At 40.9% G+C, this 21,273-nt stretch overlaps 1 protein-coding gene across 2 annotated transcripts in view; it reads left to right on the top strand.

Annotated features, from left to right (window-relative positions):
* The window catches only part of CNTN1 (contactin 1), a 295,541-nt gene that overhangs the window by 225,640 nt on the left and 48,628 nt on the right, over window positions 1-21,273 (top strand). For both annotated transcript variants that reach the window (XM_069764781.1, XM_069764782.1), the window contains 2 exons: window positions 2,582-2,709; window positions 3,358-3,530. In XM_069764781.1, coding sequence (XP_069620882.1) covers window positions 2,582-2,709; window positions 3,358-3,530 — 301 coding nt within the window. The remainder of the gene's footprint in view (window positions 1-2,581; window positions 2,710-3,357; window positions 3,531-21,273) is intronic.

Here is a 21,273-nt window from a genome sequence, read left to right as displayed (position 1 = left end):
TCATTAACCCCTTACTGACCTCGGACGGGATAGTACGTCCGAGGTCAGCTCCCCTGCTTTGATGCAGGGCTCCGCGGTGAGCCTGCATCAAAGCCGGGACATCTCAGCTGTTTTGAACAGCTGACATGTGCCCGCAATAGCGGCGGGTGAAATCGCGATCCACCCACCGCTATTAACTAGTTAAATGCCGCTGTCAAACGCAGACAGCGGCATTTAACTACCGCATCCGGCCGGGCGGCCGGATATGAGCGCATCGCCGACCCCCGTCACATGATCGGAGGTCGGCGATGCTTCTCCATTGTAACCATAGAGGTCCTTGAGACCTCTATGGTTACTGATCGCCGGTAGCTGTGAGCGCCACCCTGTGGTCGGCGCTCACAGCACACCTGATTTTCTACTACATAGCAGCAAACAGCAGATCGCTGCTATGTAGCAGAGCTGATCGTGCTGTGTCTGCTTCTAGCCTCCCACGGAGGCTATTGAAGCATGGCAAAAGTTAAAAAAAAAAAGTTAAAAAAATGTGAAAAAAATCTAAAAGATTAAATCACCCCCCTTTCACCCCAATCAAAATAAATCAATTAAAAAAAAATCAAACCTACACATATTTGGTATCGCCGCGTTCAGAATCGCCCGATCTACCAATAAAAAAAAGCATTAACCTGATCGTTAAACGTCGTAGCGAGAAAAAAAATCGAAACACCAGAATTAAGTTTTTTTGGTCGCTGCGACATTGCATTAAAATGCAATAACAGGCGATCAAATAAATGTATCTGCACCGAATTAGAAATCATTAAAAACGCCAGCTCGGCACGCAAAAAATAAGCCCTCAACCGACCCCAGATCATGAAAAATGAAGACGTTACGAGTATCGGAAAATGGCGCAATTTTTTTTTTTAGCAAAGTTTGGAATTTTTTTTCACCACTTAGGTAAAAAATAACCTAGTCATGTTAGGTGTCTATGAACTCGTAGTGACCTGGAGAATCATAATGGCTGGTTAGTTTTAGCATTTAGTGAAACTAGCAAAAAAGCCAAACAAAAAACAAGTGTGGGACTGCACTTTTTTTTGCAATTTCACTGCACTTGGATTTTTTTTCCCGTTTTCTAGTACACGACATGGTAAAACCAATGAAGTCGTTCAAAAGTACAACTTGTCCCGCAAAAAATAAGCCCTCACATGGCCAAATTGACGAAAAAATAAAAAAGTTATGTCTCTGGGAAGGAGGGGAGCGAAAAACGAACACGGAAAAATGGAAAATCCCAAGGTCATGAAGGGGTTAAAAGACAAAAATAAAATATTTGCGACCTGCAATCTGTGTGAGAAACACTTGCAGTTAAATATTTAGATTTTGGGGAATTTTCTTTTATATTTTTAAAAGCAAAGGAGATGAAGACTTAACGAAACGTGCATTGGGGACACTCTATAAAGAACTGCATCTACGCTTGTAAGCACTTTTCCTGCACTTGGGCCACTTTTGTCCAGATTGTTAGGATAGCTAATAGTGATGAGCGAGTATACTCGTTGCTCGGGTTTTCCCGAGCACGCTCGGGTGATCTCTGAGTATTTGTTAGTGTTCGGAGATTTAGTGTTCATCACCTCAGCTGAATGATTTACAGCTATTAGCCAGGCTGAGTACATGTGTGGGTTGCCTGGTTGCTAGGGAATCCCCACATGTAATCAAGCTGGCTAATAGCTGTAAATCACTCAGCTGCGGCTATGAAAACGTAATCTCCAAACACTAATAAATACTTAGAGATCACCCGAGCAAAGAGTATACTCGCTCATCACTAATAGCAAACCCTCCTCACTACTTTACAATGTATAAATATATGAGGGGACAGTACTAAGACCTTTCTAATGATCTTTTTACTCTTAGACCTGAGACAGGGACAAGGAGGCATCCTCTACATCTGGAGGAAAGAAGGTTTAAGCATAATAACAAACGCGGATTCTCTACTGTAAGAGCAGTGAGACTATGGAACTCTCTGCCGTATGATGTTGTAATGAGTGATTCACTACTAAAATTTAAGAGGGGACTGGATGCCTTTCTTGAAAAGTATAATGTTACAGGGTATATACACTAGATTCCTTGATAGGGTGTTGATCCAGGGAACTAGTCTGATTGCCGTATGTGGAGTCAGGAAGGAATTTTTTTCCCCAATGTGGAGCTTACTCTTTGCCACATGGGTTTTTTTTTGCCTTCCTCTGGATCAACATGTTAGGGCATGTTAGGTTAGGCTATGGGTTGAACTTGATTGAGTATACTCTGTGGGTATTAGGAACCCTCCTTTTGTGTCATATTCTGCTTTTCAGTACATTAACAATGAAGAAGAAAAAATGTGTAATTGTAATTCAAATGCAGCAGAACCAATGTCAGCAACCCCATATCCCTGATCAATCGTCACATTGAGTCTGTCACTTTTGCTGATCGCACCTTTCCTATCTATCTCTCGCCCCTATCAATTGAATCTTTGTATTACTCACACACCACCAGACTCATCTTCTTCACTGCTGTAGTTATTATATGAATACTGGGTATGCCACATTCATTTACATCATTTTATTTCTATATTTCATTCCAGGGTAGCGATCTGGGATGATGGTAGCCTGGAAATCCTCAATATAACAATGCTTGATGAAGGCAGCTACACGTGTTTTGCTGAGAATAACAGGGGGAAAGCCAATAGCACAACAACTCTTTCTGTAAAAGGTAATGCTTATGGGGAATCTGTCACATGAGAAAACACTATTAACCTGCAGATATGAGGTTAATCTACAGAATAATAGTCTTCTGAACCTGCCCAGCGCCTGCACTTAAACCCCCATTGCCGGGAGCTAGTGAACTTTATCTCTTCCTGTAACGTTTGGGTTTCAGATTTGGGATTGGAGCTGGTCCAGGTTCAGTCACCGCTCAGTGTATAGAGAGTGGCTGACCACATGTGGTTAGCCAGAAGCCATTTTTGCATAAACAGACGGGGCATTTTTTGACTGCATAACCTGAATTTAGGAGTGCATTTTAGGAAACCTGGAACAACTGTCATAATAATCTTTCTAAGCATGTTTTAGTAAAAATATGCACTCTCAGGCCTCATTCATATATCCAACAAAGGATAGATTTTCATCAGTGTTTTGGATCCAATTTTCAGCAATGTTTGGTCTGTGTCAATTCATATGAACAATGTTTCACCAGTGAGTTTCTGAACCCAGAAATTACAATGCATTTGCAAAACGGAGAGCACAATTACAATTATTTTATGGCTGGAAGTATAGTATTACATGTTGGATCAGTACAGTTATATAAGGTATATGTGTGTTTTGTTGTTCAGCTTTCTGATGGTTTTTATATGTCAATTTACAGCTGCCACGAAAATTACCCTTGCACCATCTAATGCTGATGTATCAGTGGGGGAAAATGCAACCATACAGTGCCATGCATCTCATGATCCTGGTCTGGAAATAGAGTTTATCTGGTCTTTAAATGGATTCATACTAGAGACAGATGGAACCAGCTATTATGAAGATCATATTCGGGTAAGATGAATAACCATATAGTAAGGCTATGCTCACACATTGCCTTTTTGCATGCAAATTTTAAGCTGCTTTTTACAGGACCAGCTAGTGATGAGCAAATGTGCTCTGATAACATCTCATCCCAGCTGTCTAAGGCCATGTTCACACGTTCAGTATTTGGTCAGTATTTTACCTCAGTATCTATAAGTCAAAACAAGGAGTGGGTGATAAATACAGAAGTGGTGCATATGTTTCTATTATACTTTTCCTCTGATTGTTCCTCTCCTGGTTTTGGCTTACAAATACTGAGGTAAAAAACTCACCAAATACTCAAAAGTGTGCCCGTGGCCTAACAACCGCAAATCATGCAGCCACAGGGACTTGAGCATAATATACCAGCACTATAAGATGCTCTGATAAGATGTTATCTGAGCACATTCCAGCAGATACATCGACGACTTACTCATTATTTGGGGCGGCGATGTATCTGCCATACCTAGGTTTATTGAATATATCAACACTAACGAGCTTGGTATTAGATTCACTCATCGATGCGATAAAAATCAGATATCATTCTTGGATTTGGAATTGAGTGGGATTGGTGGGGAAATAATTAATAGTAGAACATTTATCAAAACAATTAGCTTCAACACAGTGCTGCACGCTAAAAGTAGCCGTCCTACGCATACAATAAAATCAATACCAATAGGGGAATTTACGAGACTTAAAAGAAATTGCTTCAAGGAAGAGGATAGGATTAAAGAATTTGATGCCCTTGAAAATAAATTAATAACGTAAATACCCCAAGTGGTGCCTTGATATGGCTCGCAAAATAGTGGATAAAAAAGAGAGGGCTGATTTGTTAATACAGAAAAATAAGAATAAAATTAATATTAACAAAAGAAAAGAAAAACCATTTGTGTGCCTTCAATTTAGCCCCCAATTTTCAGACATTAAGTCTATTATTCATAAGCGCCTGCCTGTATTATTGGAAGATGAGGAAACTGCTAAAATTTTAAGCAAGGGAATTAATATTGTGTCACGTAGAGCCCCCACAATTGGTAATATAATTTCACCAGGATTGTTCCTATCCAGACCTAGATCCCAAACCTGGTTGGATTGCAAGGGATTTTATAAGTGCGGCACTACGTCTTGCACCACTTGCGCTCACAGCCTGACTGGCAAAAATTTTACTAATTACAATAATACAAAGAAATTTATCATAAAATAATTTATCAACTGTCACTCTGAGAATGTAGTGTATAAAATTGGGTGTAAGGTTGCATATGTTGGGTGTACAACTAGGAAATTAAAAACAAGGATATCGGAACACCTGAGGGATATTACAAATTTTAATGCCATTAATAGAAATATATCTATGGTCTCAAAACATTTTGCAACGCACCACGAAGGTAATATTTCTGCCATGTGGAGGAGATATTAACCCCTTTCTGCCATTGGACGTAATATTCCGTCCATGTGGGGTGGGCCTTAATTCCCAAGGACGGAATATTACGTCCAGCGCGATCGGCCGCGCTCACGGGGGGAGCGCCGCCGATCGCGGCCGGGTGTCAGCTGCTTATCGCAGCTGACATCCGGCACTATGTGCCAGGAGCGGTCACGGACCGCCCCCGGCACATTAACCCCCGGCACACCGCGATCAAAGATGATTGCGATGTGCCGGCGGTGCAGGGAAGCATCGCGCAGGGAGGGGGCTCCCTGCGTGCTTCCCTGAGACCCCCGCAGCAACGCGATGTGATCGCGTTGCTCCAGGGGTCTCCTACCTCCCTCCCTGCAGTAAGTCCCGGATCCAAGATGGCCGCGGATCCGGGTCCTGCAGGGAGGGAGGTGGCTTACCAAGTGCCTGCTCAGAGCAGGGCTTGGTAAGCCTGCATAGCTCTCAGACAGATCGGTGATCTGACAGAGTGCTGTGCAAACTGGCAGATCACCGATCTGTATTGTCCCCCCCTGGGACAAAGTAAAAAAGTTAAAAAAAATTTTTCCAAGTGTGTAAAAAAAAAAAAAAATCCTAAATAATGAAAAAAAAAAATATTATTCCCATAAATACATTTCTTTATCTAAATAAAAAAAACAAAACAATAAAAGTACACATATTTAGTATCGCCGCGTCCGTAACGACCCGACCTATAAAACTGGCCCACTAGTTAACCCCTTCAGTAAACACCGTAAGAAGAAAAAAAAAAAAACGAGGCAAAAAACAACGCTTTATTATCATACCGCCAAACAAAAAGTGGAATAACACGCGATCAAAATAAATAACCATTGTACCGCTGAAAGTGTCATCTTGTCCTGCAAAAAATGAGCTGCCATACAGCAACATCAGCAAAAAAATAAAAAAGTTATAGTCCTCAGAATAAAGCGATGCAAAAATAATTATTTTTTTTCTATAAAATAGTTTTTATCGTATAAAAGCGCCAAAACATAAAAAAAATTATATAAATGAGGTGTCGCTGTAATCGTACTGAACCGAAGAATAAAACTGCTTTATCAATTTTACCAAACGCGGAACGGTATAAACGCCTCCCCCAAAAGAAATTCATGAATAGCTGGTTTTTGGTCATTCTGCCTCACAAAAATCGGAATAAAAAGCGATCAAAAAATGTCACGTGCCCGAAAATGTTACCAGTAAAAACGTCAACTCGTCCCGCAAAAAACAAGACCTCACATGACTCTGTGGACTCAATTATGGAAAAATTATAGCTCTCAAAATGTGGTAACGCAACAAATATTTTTTGCAATAAAAAGCGTCTTTCAGTGTGTGACGGCTGCCAATCATAAAAATCCGCTAAAAAACCCGCTATAAAAGTAAATGAAAAAAATGTATTTATTTCCATTTTCCCATTAGGGTTAGGGCTAGGGTTAGGGCTAGGGCTAGGGTTAGGGCTAGGGTTAGGGCTAGGGTTAGGGTTGGGGCTAGGGTTAGGGCTAGGGTTAGGGCTAGGGTTAGGGCTAGGGTTAGGGTTGGGGCTAGGGTTAGGGCTAGGGTTAGGGCTAGGGTTAGGGCTAGGGTTAGGGCTAGGGTTAGGGTTAAGGCTACAGTTAGGGTTGGGGCTAAAGTTAGGGTTAGGGTTTGGATTACATTTACGGTTGGGAATAGGGTTGGGATTAGGGTTAGGGGTGTGTCAGGGTTAGAGGTGTGGTTACGGTTACCGTTGGGATTAGGGTTAGGGGTGTGTTTGGATTAGGGTTTCAGTTATAATTGGGGGCTTTCCACTGTTTAGGCACATCAGGGGGATCTCCAAACGCGACATGGCGACCGATCTCAATTCCATCCAATTCTGCATTGAAAAAGTAAAACAGTGCTCCTTCCCTTCCGAGCTCTCCCGTGTGCCCAAACAGGAGTTTACCCCAACATATGGGGTATCAGCGTACTCAGGACAAATTGGGCAACAACTTTTGAGGTCCAATTTCTACTGTTACCCTTGGGAAAATACAAAACTGGGGGCTAAAAAATAATTTTTGTGGGAAAAAAAGTGATTTTTTATTTTCACGGCTCTGCGTTATAAACTGTAGTGAAACACTTGGGGGCTGAAAGTTCTCACAACACATCTAGATAAGTTCGTGGGGGGGGTCTAGTTTCCAATATGGGGTCACTTGTGGGGGTTTCTACTGTTTAGGTATATTAGGGGCTCTGCAAACGCAATGTGACGCCTGCAGACCATTCCATCTAAGTCTGCATTCCAAATGGCGCTCCTTCCCTTCCGAGCCCTCCCATGCGCCCAAACGCTGGTTCCCCCCCCCCACATATGGGGTATCAACGCACTCAGGACAAATTGGACAACAACTTTTGGGGTCCAATTTCTCCTTTTACCCTCGAGAAAATACAAAACTGGGGGCTAAAAAATTATTTTTGTGGGAAAAAAATGATTTTTTATTTTTACGGTTCTGCATTATAAACTTCTGTGAAGCACTTGGTGGGTCAAAGTGCTCACCACACCTCTAGATAAGTTCCTTAGGGGGTCTACTTTCCAAAATGGTGTCACTTGTGGGGGGTTTCAATGTTTAGGCACATCAGTGGCTCTCCAAACGCAACATGGCGGCCCATCTCAATTCCTGTCAATTTTGCATTGAAAGGTCAAACGGCGCTCCTTCCCTTCCGAGCTCTCCCATGCGCCCAAACAATGGTTTACCCCCACATATGGGGTATCAGAGTACTCAGGACAAATTGTGCCACAACTTTTTTGTCCAATTTCTTCTCTTACCATTGGGAAAATAATAATTTGGGAGCGAAAAGATAATTTTTGTGAAAAAAAATGATTTTTTATTTTTACGGTTCTGCATTATAAACTTCTGTGAAGCACTTGGTGGGTCAAAGTGCTCACCACACCTCTAGATAAGTTCCTTAGGGGGTCTACTTTCCAAAATGGTGTCACTTGTGGGGGGTTTCAATGTTTAGGCACATCAGTGGCTCTCCAAACGCAACATGGCGTCCCATCTCAATTCCAGTCAATTTTGCATTGAAAAGTCAAATGGCGCTCCTTCCCTTCCGAGCTCTGCCATGCGCCCAAACTGTGGTTAACCCCCACATATGGGGTATCAGCGTACTCAGGACAAATTGTACAACAACGTTTGTGGTCCATTTTCTCCTGTAACCCTTGGTAAAATAAAACAAATTGGAGCTGAAGTAAATTTTTTGTGAAAAAAAGTTAAATGTTAATTTTTATTTAAACATTCCAAAAATTCCTGTGAAGCACCTGAAGGGTTAATAAACTTCTTGAATGTGGTTTTGAGAACCTTGAGGGGTGCAGTTTTTAGAATGGTTTCACACTTGGGTATTTTCTATCATATAGACCCCTCAAAATGACGTCAAATGAGATGTGGTCCCTAAAATAAAATGGTGTTGTAAAAATGAGAAATTGCTGGTCAACTTTTAACCCTTATAACTCCCTAACAAAAAAAAATTTTGGTTCCAAAATTGTGCTGATGTAAAGTAGACATGTGGGAAATGTTACTTATTAAGTATTTTGTGTGACATATCTCTGTGATTTAATTGCATAAAAATTCAAAGTTGGAAAATTGCGAAATTTTCAAAATTTTCGCCAAAATTCCGTTTTTTTCACAAATAAACGCAGGTAATATCAAAGAAATTTTACCACTATCATGAAGTACAATATGTCACGAGAAAACAATGTCAGAATCACCGGGATCCGTTGAAGCGTTCTAGAGTTATAACCTCATAAAGGGACAGTGGTCAGAATTGTAAAAATTGGCCCGGTCCATAACGTGCAAACCACCCTTGGGGGTAAAGGGGTTAAGGAGATACACACACGCCCACAGAAGCAGGAAGACCTGACACCACAACAATAGGAGCCCTTAAAGGGACCACACTTCTTATTTTTCACACTATCTAGAAAACGCAGTTTGAGAAAGACCCGAGGCAGGGTCGAAACGTTACTACTTCGTTTATACTCCCTGCTGTGTGTGTATATATATGAAAATTTTGTCTCAACACATGTGAATAAATACATCACATTTTTGCAAAGATATACCATAAGAGTGCGGCTGATTTTTCTATATTGGACTTGTTGTTGGGTTTTTCCCAAGTACAGCCAGCACCAACCTAAGATAGCTGAGTGCGCTCCTTTTTTCTTAATAGATCATGTGATCTGAAGTTTTCACTGTGATTTGCTAAAGCATTGTATATATACTTCCTCTGCATTTGTGTGTAGATAGCCATGATGAAGATCTTTTAGATCGAAACGCGTTGCTATTAGCAGGTTTTTGTCGCTGTTCAGATTCCCTTTTGTGCAGGGATGATTTTTAAGGATATGGATCAATAAAGGACTTTTAAGCGGAAAGAAGCTGGAACAATCTTCACATTTCTTACACTCCAGTAGTACCAGCAAAAGCTCATTCACACACACAGTTTTTTTTTTCTGACAGAATTGGAAAACTACTGCGTTTTTTCAAACTGCAGCATGTCCCTTCTTTCATATTTTTTTCTGAATTTTTGCAGCATTTTTTTTCACCCATAGAAAACAATGAGTGAGTGCAAAAACGCAGCAAAAAAGTAGGTATCAAGTTTTAATGTGTTTCTAGTTCAAAAACCTAAGGGATTTGCATCATGTTTTTTGGGCGGGCACTAAACTTTATCACATGCACATGCACAAGAGACAATAAAGAAGCAGCAAAGCCTGCTTTTTGTAAGCAGTTTCTTTACTGCCAAGGGAGCAGGTTTTGCCTGCAGAAAAGAAACACGGCAAAAATGCAATATGGAAACATAGCATAAGGCTATGTGCACACATATAATGGTCCTCTGCGGATTTTTCCGCAGCGGAATTGATAAATCTGCAGGGCAAAAACGCTGCATTTTTGCTGCAGATTTATCGTGGATTTACTGAGGTTTTTCTGTGGATTTCACTGCGGTTTTCTATTGGAGCAGGTGTAAAGCCGCTGCGGAATCCGCAGAAAGAAGTGACATGCTGCGGAATGTAAACCGCTGCGTTTCCGCGTGTTTTTTTCCGCAGCATGGGCACAGCGTTTTCTGTTTCCCATAGGTTTACATTGTAATGTAAACTCATGGGAAACTGCTGCGGATCCGCAGCTGCGGAAACTATGCAGATCCGCAGCAAAATCCGCAGCGTGTGCACATACCCTAAGGGTTTCAAATCTTGTAACTAGAAAAAATTAGCAAACAAATAGAAATTATTTATATTAAAATCGTTGGCTTGGAAATAGCAATCTATATTAGAATAAATCCACGGGGACTTTATTTCTCACTGTGCAGCCTCCAGAACACAGCTCTACTGTGTGCATGGAGCCAAGTAATGGTAAAAATGGTTTACCTATTAGAAATGCTCTCTACCATATGGACCAATTTGTCTTTTTATGGCTAGCTTGACTAGATTTTTATAACATTTTTTCCTTTACTGTACTTATACATATACTACAGAAAAACAGGATCGTTTAGGATTTTTAGGAAAGGGATAACCTTTAACCCCTTTCTGCCTAGGCCAGTTTTCATTTTTGCTATAACTGCTATAAGTGTTTATATTTTTTCATCTACATAGACATGTAAATGACTGTTTTTGTGAAATGAATTGTAGTTTTGATTGACACCATTCACTGTATAATATACTAAAAAAACAGTAAAAGAAATTCTAGATGCAGTGAAATGATGAAAAAGTGTAAATTTGGCTTTTTTTAATTTTTTTCCAATGTTTTTACATTGAAATCAGCAATGTTAGCAGTAACACAAATTACAAAATGCAGTGTCCTTTTAATGACAACATAACTTATATCAAATAATAAGTAGTGGATACTTTCCTGAAACGGAAAGTACTTGCAAGCAGTATAATACAAAGAATAGCAGGTTTACCCAGAATCCTTTGCAGTAGTACTGCAAAGGATTCTGGGTAAACCTGCTATTCTTTGTATTATGCTGCTTGCAATTACTTTCCGTTACAGGAAAGCATCCACTATGTATTTCCTTTAAGTAGAGGGCTTTTCGGTCTCTTTCGTCCCGCTACATTTAGCCCAACTTGGGTCTCTCCCTAAGGTGGCTAGCATATATGTATCAAATAATAAAACACCCACTCACAAATGTATAATAGGAAAACAACATAAATATTAAATGAATTCAATAATGTATATGTGTGTGTGTATACAGTCATAGGGAATCATAATCATCACATGAATAGGATAAGTCAGCAATGTCACACCACACACAGAAATGCATGTACTTATTTATAAAATTATAGGGCCCGATTCCACAAAGCGTTTACACCAGTATTCTGTCTTAACCCTGCTGTTGTCTTCGGTCAAAAAGGACCGACCTTGAACTTCAGTATTCTTTAAAATATTCAAGATGCGGCTCTGAAACCTGTGGCCGACCGACCCATCCTCATTTAAGTCAATCAACCACAAGTTTCAGAACCGCATCTTGAACACCCCAAAAAATACCAAAGTTCAAAATAGGTCTCCCAAGACCGAAGACAACAGCAGGGTTAAATAGCTTTGAAAAGTCGCATACTTTTGGCACAACTCAAGGCTTTGCTAATATTTTGCGATTTATGACGCAACTTGGCAAACCTTTTACCTTAATTCTGTGATATAAACAAAGAATTAAATATTGCAATAGCTCAGCTGAAACTGCCAGTGCAAAACTTCATAATGGGTCTCTTTTCATATAGGGTGTATGTATGATTTTTGTTATTTGTGAGATGATTATTGCTATTCATAGAGATGACTCAAACTGAATATACGGGTCTATAAGGTCACCATCCTGTGACCACTGCAGCCAATCAGGATGGAATCCCAGTTCATCTCCATCCCCCACACAATAGCATGTCATTCAGCCAGCCAAATCCCTATTTAGCCTTGTGCACGCTCTTGTGCATACGTTAGTAAAAGAAATACAAAATCCAAGGTGGGACTAATAATGTCTTGCTCCCATTTGTACACACGGTAATTTGCCTATGGAATGTGGTCAGATCCACGTAAAGTAGAGAGACGGCCCCTTTTCTTCTCATAGATCCAGAACCTTGTTATATTTCCTGCTGTTTTTATCCTATCAGGAAATTTCAATCTAAAATATAACTATTGTATATTGCTTGTTTAAGTTACTTTCCACAATAGATTCTTGTTAAATTCGTTCACCGCTTACTATTTTCAAACTCTTTGTTATGAGTCCAATATCTTTCTTTCAAGTGTTCTCATTTTGTGCAATTTACGTACTATTGTTTGGGAAGGATAAGAGCGCTATTGGTGGGAAAGTCTTACAACTGTGCAATCTGTTGTGATAAGATTCTCATTGTACAGAAGCTGTTCAGAGTTTTTTTTTTATTAAGTTAAAAACATTTTTTGTCTCATTTTCTCTCGATAATAGCATTGTATCTTTTTACGTACATTAATGTACACCATACAAATGAAGAAATTGTTAACTTGACATCAACACAGTGAAAGCCATTGAAACATTCACAGTAGAGGGCTTATGAGGGGCTTTGAGGTTTTTTTTTGACTATTGGGTAAGAATTTACTGCCATGCCTGTTCTGCCCTGCTACGATCTGTTCCAGTGTGTCACGGACCTGTCGGCAATTCTGCTTCCGGAGACATCAAGTTGACTGTGTCTTCTCTTCCTCTCTACTCTGTCGATGGGGTGTCACTGCCGACATCATATTGATTGACAGCCAGCTCCTCGCAGCCTAACCACGGGAATCTGGCTGTCAATCAATGTGACATCCATAGTAATGCCCTGACAACAAAGCAGACTATAAAAGAAAGAGCTGCTCTGTTGACGTGAAGTCAAATGAAGTCATAAATTTGCCTCCTCAGCCGGAACAGATTGTCGTAGGACAGTCAGTTAGCAACTACCTGCCTTTAAATTCTTAGCCCAATAGCCCCCAAAAAACAAAGTCTCGGTTAACCTCTTTAAGGTTTGCTGCATTGTGGTATGTAATATATCTAGTGTCAAGTTAAAAATATTAACAAAAAATAGCTCTGCATGTGAAGAAGAACAACATTGACTTTTAATTGTGTAGTTTTCAATTGAAATTTGTTTATAGTTGCATAGATTTAAGGTTGATAGATAACACAAGTCCAAAGAAATCAACCTATAACCTAACATTTTGATCCAGAAGAAGTAAAAAACTGTATGAGGCAGATGCTTATTGCACTGTATTAGGGGAAAACCTCTTTCCGACACCACAAATGGCAATCAGACTAGTTTACTTAATTAACTCCCCATCATAAAATCTAGTACCCATAATCTGTAATATATTTTCAAGAAAGGCATCCAGGCCTCCTTAAACCTTTCAATTCTATTTCATTCAGCCATAATATAGCATGTCCATTAGACACATATTTTCTGTATCATATCCACTTCTCGTGTTTGACTACTTGAGCTTTATGTGAATATAAAGTTGCTGTGCTGGGGTCTCATGTGTTTCACAGATGCTCTCATTCTTTCTTTAAAGTGGTTGTCCACCTTCTCTTTATTTTAACAAATATGTCAGAGTTGAAAGGGCACATACGAGTATATAAGTATTACAGGTTTTCTTCACACACGCTACAGCTCTCATGTCCTCAAAATGGCTGCTGATGGAGGAGCATGTGACCACCTGTACTACTCCATTTGAATACAGTTTTCCCAAGTGTATTGTTTTTTAATTGTAGGAGACTAATTGATGCATCTGGTTCCTCCATCAGTGGCCATTTTGAGAACATGAGTTGTGAAAACTGAGGAAAGCTTAAGTAACAAGTGCTGGAAGATAAACTGTAATACTTACTGTATATACTCAAGTATAAGCCGACCCGAGTATGAGCCGAGGCACCTAATTTTAACCAAAAAAATTGGGTAAGATATTGACTCAAGTATATGCAGGGTATGCATTGTCCACTCACCCCTATCCTGGTATGTATGACTCTTCATCCCTATCCTGGTATGCATGGCCCCTCCTCCCTATTCTTGTGTGCATAACTCCTCATCCCTATCCTGGTATGCATGGCTCCTCATCCCTAGTCTTGAATGCATGGCTCCTCATCCCTATCCTTGTATGCATAGCTCTTCATCCCTATCTTTGTATGCATGGCCCACTCATCCCTTTCCTGGTATGCATGGCTCCTCATCCCTACCTGGTATGCATGGCTCCTCACCCTATCCTGGTCTGCATGGCTCCTCACCCTATCTTGGTCTGCATGACTCCTCATCCCTATCCTTGCATGCATGGCTCTTCATCCCTATCCTTGTATGCATAGCTATTCATCCTTATCCTTGTATGGTTGGCCCTATCCTTGCATGCATGGCCCTCATCAAAAAACATAAAAATAAACAAAAGTTTATACTTACCTTCCTGCGCTCCCTCACAGCGTCTTGTTCCGGTGCCAGCAGCTGCTTTATGTTTGTAAGCAACGTATGGCAGGGACATCATACGCTGCTCATAAGCAGAGCACAGCTAGCGGAATACTCACCCCTCCCCACGACGGAACTATGTGCGTGGAGGGCAGTGAGTATTCATTGCAATTAAGTAGCATGCACAGTGTCAGCCGCTGGGTGGTCAGGTGTGCCCGCCTCTTAAGAGAAATTAATATTCACCTCTCTCCACTCCCATGGGAGTGAAGAGAGGTGAATATTTATTTCTCCTCTTCTGCGGCTGACACTGTGCGTGCTAATACAGAGAAATGGCAATATAAAAATATGACAAACATTGGTATGTCAGCGGGGAAAAACCCAGTGGTTACAAAAATTAGTTGTAGAAAATTGTCAACTCAATGTGTAATATATCACCCCTGACACATGTATAGGACTCAATGCAGACTGATGATTGTTACAATACCATAGCGGGGGGAAGGGGGGGGACAGGCCAAAACACACAATCGTATAGTCCATGGGTACAAAAACAATATATTTATTGGTCATATGAACAAGTATATGTAGACAAGGTTTACAAGGTGGGCAGACAAACAGCCATGGAGTGCGGAGGGCAGGTAAGACAAAGTATATACTGTAATTAAACAGTCAAATATATAGCCAAATTAGCAATTGTAGCACAGATCCACTGTTAAATGTACAAAAGGTATATACTCTGTACATTGACAGCGCAGTGAGTATTCATTTCTCTTTAGCAGCGGGCACAGAAGTTAGCCACAGCAGCCGACTCCTGCCTCCTGTTACCCGCTGCTCCGCCTCGTGCTTCTGGGACTCTCACTCGAGTATAAGCTGAGCGGGGCGTTTTCAGCACAAAAAAAGTCAGTTTATACTCAAGTATATATGAGAAAGTGCCACAAAATATTCTCACCAACTCATTTGTTAAAATAAGATAAACAGGTTTTCTCCTGTTCTGTCTTCAGGAGTGCACTGTTCCCGTGCTTCCAAGTTCCTGCTTGCCTGTGGTCCTGATGATTGACAGCTCAGACTAGTGCCATAAGTACATTGCTTGCCTGGGTTGTGCCCTATCTGATGCTGCAAGCAGACAAAGCTTTTTCTCTGTGCATCGTATGCAGATTGCTGGATCTGGCCAACTTAAGAGTGATACTTGCACTCTCTTTAAAGGGAACCTGTCACCCCCAAAATCGATGGTGAGGTAAGCAGGGCTTAGGTACAGCATTCTGTAATGCTGTAGATAAGCCCCTGATGTTACCTGAAAGAGGAGAAAAAGAGGTTAGATTATACTCACCCAGGGGCGGTCACGCTGCGGTCTGGTCAAATGGGTATCTCAGGTCCGCTCCGGCGCCTCCCATCTTCATTCTATGATGTCCTCTTCTGGTCTTCACGCCACAGCTCCGGCGCAGGCGTACTTTGTCTGCCCTGTTGAGGGCAGAGCAAAGTACTGCAGTGCGCAGGCGCCGGGCCTCTCTGACCTTTCCGGCGCCTGCGCACTGCAGTACTTTCCTCTGCCCTCAACAGGGCAGACAAAGTACGCCTGCGCCGGAGCCGCAGCGTGAAGACCAGAAGAGGACGTCATGGAATGAAAATGGGAGGCGCCGGAGCGGACCTGAGACACCCATTTGACCAGACCGCAGCGGGACCGCCCCTGGGTGAGTATAATCTAACGTCTTTTTCTCCTCTTTCAGGTAACATCGGGGGCTTATCTACAGCATTACAGAATGCTGTGGATAAGCCCCTGATGATGGTGAGCTTACCTCACCATCGATTTTGGGGGTGACAGGTTCCCTTTAAGTTAGTCCTTTCCTAGCAAACTAGCCCCCAGTGATACTGTAGTAATGGCTTATAACCTAGACAATGAGTAGTAAACTATAAAAATTGTGTATGGCCTTTAGTGACCAATAGCAATTGTAACAGATTTTACTAGCCATGTTAAAGTTAATCTTTCAGCAGGATTTCACATCCTAAATAATTTAAATGTACATGGAGATCTTTCAAAGACAAGACCAGCTATACTTTTACATGGCCAGTCCTTTCCTCCATTACTGAGAAGTTAGTGTTTGCTTTTATATGCAACTGAGGCTGTAGATATGAAGCCTTTGTCACTCCAGCTCTATTCCCTGCACAGTACTCCCTACCTCCACTTGACTGATGGCTCAGTTGCCTGAAATAACACAGCATAGACACTGTCAGGAGTATGCACTACTTGGCAGGGAATAGAGCTGGAGTGACAGAGGCTTCACATTTATAGTCTAATTTGCACATCAATTCAAACGCTGATTTCTTAGCAACAGAGGAACATAAAAACTGGCCTTACAAAGGTGTTGCTGAACTTGCCTTTGAAATTACATCATTTGCATGTACATTTTTGGGGAGTGAAATCCTAGTGACATCAAAAGCTGATAATGCAGAGTACCAAGGCTACTGTTTAAATGTTACTAATTCTGCTTGATTCTCTAAAGAAGAAATATAAATAAGTGAATTGTATTTCTAGTTTTTCCTTTTAACAATTTTTGGTTATATTTTAACCCCTTTACCCCAAGGGTGGTTTGCACGTTAATGACCAGGCCAATTTTTACAATTCTGACCACTATCCATTTATGAGGTTATAACTCCATGATGCTTCAACGGATCCCGGTGATTCTGACATTGTTATCTCCTGACATATTGTACTTCATAACTTTGGTAACATTTTTTTTATATAACTTGCGTTTACAGTATGTGTGGAAAAAGTGGAAATTTGGCGAAAATTTTGAAAATGTAGCAATTTTCCAATTTTAAATTTTTATGCCCTTAAATCACAGAGATATGTCACACAAAATACTTAATACGTAGCATTTCCCACATGTCTACTTTATATGAGCACAATTTTGGAACCAACATTTTTTTCGTTAGGGAGTTATAAGGGTCAAAAGTTGACCAGCGATTTCTATTTTTTTTAGGGACCACATCACATTTGAAGTCACTTTGAGGGGTCTATATGATAGGAAATACCCAAAAGTGACACCATTCAATAAACTGCACCCCTCAAGGTTCTCTTACCACATTCAAGAAGTTTATTAACCCTTCAGGTGCCTCACGGGAATTTTTGGAATGTTTAAAAAAAAAATGAACATTTTACTTTTTTTCACAAAAAAATTTACTTCAGATCCAAATTTTACTTCAGATCCAAATTTTACCAAGGATAACAGAAGAAATTGGACCCCAAACGTTGTTGTGCAATTTTTTTACCAAGGGTAACAGGAGAAATTGGATCCCAAACGTTTTTGTGCAATTTTTACTGAGCACTCTGATACCCCATATATGCAGGTAAACTACTGTTTGGGCGCATGGCAGAGCTCGGAAGGGACGAAGCGCCATTTGACTTTTCAGTGCAAAATTGTCTGGAATTGAGATCGGACACCATGTTGCGTTTGGAGAGCACAAGATGTTCCTAAACAGTGGAAACCCCACACAAGTGACAACCATTTAGGAAAGTAGACTCCCTAACGAACTTATCTAGATGTGTGGTATGCACTTTGAACTTCCAAGTGCCTCAGAAGTTTATAATGTAGAGCCAGGAGATCTCCTGATGTGCCTAAACAGTGGAAACCCCCCAATTCTAACTCCAACTCTAACCCCAACACACCCCTAACCCTAATCCCAACCCTAACTATAACCCTAACCACAAACCTAACCCTAATACACAGCTAACCTTAATCCCAACCCTAACCATAATCCTAACCACAAACCTAACACTAACACACACCCCCAACCCTAATCCCAATCGTAACCCTAACTTTAGCCACAACCCTAACCCTAACTTTAGCCCCAACCCTAACCCTAACTTTAGCCCCAACCCCAACCCTAACGGGAAAATGGAAATAAATACATTTTTTTAATCTTATTATTTTTCCCTAACTAAGGGGGTGGTAAGGGGGGGGGGGTTGATTTACTATTTATAGTGGGTTTTATAGTGGGTTTTTATGTTTGGCAGCTGTCACACACTAAAAGACTGTTAGGGTTGGCGGAACGCACCGAGTAAATATATATTGAATAGTAGGTGTGTTCGCAACCCGGGGTCCACCATGCAGGAGAGAAACCTGCTGCTAGTAGATGGCGGTACTATATGGTGGTATAAGCGAACTCTGTTACTTCACAGAGACTCTTGAGAAAAGAGAACGCTGTGCCCTGTTAACCTCACAGGGGAACAGCTAGCAAATAGAGTCAACAGTGGTCATGCAGTCAGCAAAGCTTACACACAACTCCTCACCAGAAATGCCGGTATTCTAGGGGCTTATTTCAGCCGGGCCCTGAATCCACACACACAAAACTCCTCACTGGAGGTGCCGGTATTCTAAGGGCTTATTATAGCCAAACCCTGAATCCACATGCATAAGACCACACTGGCGCAGAGTACATAACTTTAGTTGATACTAGCGCATGGCCTTGCGGCCATGCGAACCATTTGTAGCTGAAGCAACTTCAGGACCTTCCTAGAGGACCAATGGGAGTTGCTACAGAACCTGAGCAACTTCAGGACCTTCCTAGAGGACCAATGGTAGCTGCTGCAGTACCTGAGCATGTGACTCCTGACCTCCAATGAGAGGTCTTACCTTGGGCATGCTCAGAAGGGGAAAAGCTGGACTTAGTCCCAGAGATGTCTGTTCGCCGCTGACCAGTACTGGCTACAATGGCTGAGCCTGGAAAGGCAGCAGTAACCATCTGCACAGTATCAGGCTGAGCCAGACGCTGGGACCGACGTCTCCGCTGAGCAGGCTTCACTGCGACTGGAGGAGAATGGGAGACCACAGCGGAAATGGCCCAAGATTCCCCTGTGCAGAGGTGGGAACTTGACCCCTAACAAAGATGATTTTATTGCAAAAAATAGTTTTTGCATATCCATATTTTGGCCCACAGAGTCATGTGAGGTCTTGTTTTTTGCCGAACTATTTGACGTTTTTATTGGTACTATTTTCAGGCACATGACTTTTTTTGATCGCTTTTTATTTCGATTTTTGGGAGGCAGAATGAACAAAAACCAGAAATTCATAAATTTCTTTTACGGGAGTGTTCACACCATTCCGCATCTGGTAAAATTGATAAAGCAGTTTTACGATGACAGCGATACATCATTTATATCATTTTTTTATGTTTTGGCGCTTTTATACAATAAAAACTATTTTATATAAAAAAATAATTATTTTTGCATCCCTTCACTCTGAGAGCTATAACTTTTTTTATTTTTCTGGTGATGGAGATATAGATGGAGCTTGTTTTTTTGCGGGACAAGATGACATTTTCAGTGGTACCACGTTTATTTATATCCGTCTTTTTGATTGCGTGTTATTCCACTTTTTGTTCGGCGGTATGATGATAAAGCATTCTTTTTTGCCTTGTTTTTTTTTAATGGTGTTCACTGAAGGGGTTAACTAGTGGAACAGTTTTATAGGTTGGGTCGTTACGGACGCCACGATACCAAATATGTGTACTTTTATGGTTTAATTTTTTTTGTATTCAAATATTTATTTAATGATAGAACATTGATTTTTTTTAATTATTATTTTTTATTATTTTTTTTTAAATATTTGTGCAATTATTTTAAAAACAATTTTTTATTTCATTCTTAGTTTTACACTTTGTCCAACTATGGAACAATCATTTTGTACAGGCTGATTGCTTGTATAGCATGCAGATCTGCATGCTATAGAAGCTGTCAGCGCTGCAGCTTCTGTGCACTAACCTTAGAGACTTCCTGACATGCACTGCGCATGACAGGAAGTCTCTCAGCTCTGGAGACCCGGATGTCAGCATGATCATGTTTGATCGCAGTGTTCTGTGGGTTAAAGTGTCGGGAGCGGTCATCTGACACCGTGCCTCGATCGGCCACACACCACCCATGTGCGCGGCTGATCGGCTATGACATATTTTCCATGGTCAGACAGGCCCAGCCCACATGGACGGGATAGTACGTCGGATGTCAGAAAGGGGTTAAAATGAACAAAGTAAACTTCTCCCAAATACCAAATGTGAAACAACTATCATTAACTAACACAATGTTCCCTGTTTTTCTCTGAACTTGGAGATTGAGATCAGTTGCATAATTCATTTCATGATTCATTTCACTGTGTGTCATGAGTGCTAGCAGCAAATTATAATTTGCTACAGTGTTTCCTGCAGCAAAAGAACCAAGGGCACTTTTACTACAATTTTAATTACTGGAGATGTTTGTGCACTTGATGCCAAAATCATCTCTAATGACTTGACACATTACACACATCGCACATTTCTTATTATTAATAAAGCCAAAGGCTTTACAATGCTATTCATTTGCTCTGTATTAGTGTTTAGCTTTCATTCCTGCTTTTAATTAATATCTTAATTACAGAACAATGGCGTGCACTCTGGAAAAATGGAACAGGTGCAGGTTGAGCCTTGAGTAGATCCAGTTAAATCATAAAGTTGAAGAAAACAACGGCACTCAAGGTATGGATTTTCAAATGCATATCAAAGGAAAAATTTATTGGAGTGACCACAGTAACATAAGGATGTCGAGGTAACGTTTCGATCCCGTAGTGGGTCTTTATCAAACCTCTCTCAAGTAGAGTTAATTAGAAGAAGAGGAAATTGCAGTAGAAAAAGTATTTTGTATGGGCTCTTCACCACAGGGATCTCAACACCCCGAACCCGCAGCTCTTACAGGGACCATATCCCCTTCCTGTACTTTACCGGACCCTTGTTTGCAATTCTTATAGCTGTTTTATAAATATATTATTTGTTTCTACTGCGGTTTCCTCTTCCCCTAATTAACTCTACTTAAGCGAGGTTTGATAAAGAACCACTATGGGGTCGAAACATTACCTCAACATCCTTATGTTACTGTGGTGACTCCAATAAATTTTTCCTATGATATGCATTTGAAAATCCATACCTTGAGTGCG

Source organism: Ranitomeya imitator, chromosome 4, assembly GCF_032444005.1.
Source record: "Ranitomeya imitator isolate aRanImi1 chromosome 4, aRanImi1.pri, whole genome shotgun sequence".
Lineage (NCBI taxonomy): Eukaryota > Metazoa > Chordata > Amphibia > Anura > Dendrobatidae > Ranitomeya > Ranitomeya imitator.
The sequence above is the reverse complement of the archived record's forward strand: the minus strand, read 5'-3'. Positions and strand labels throughout refer to the sequence as shown.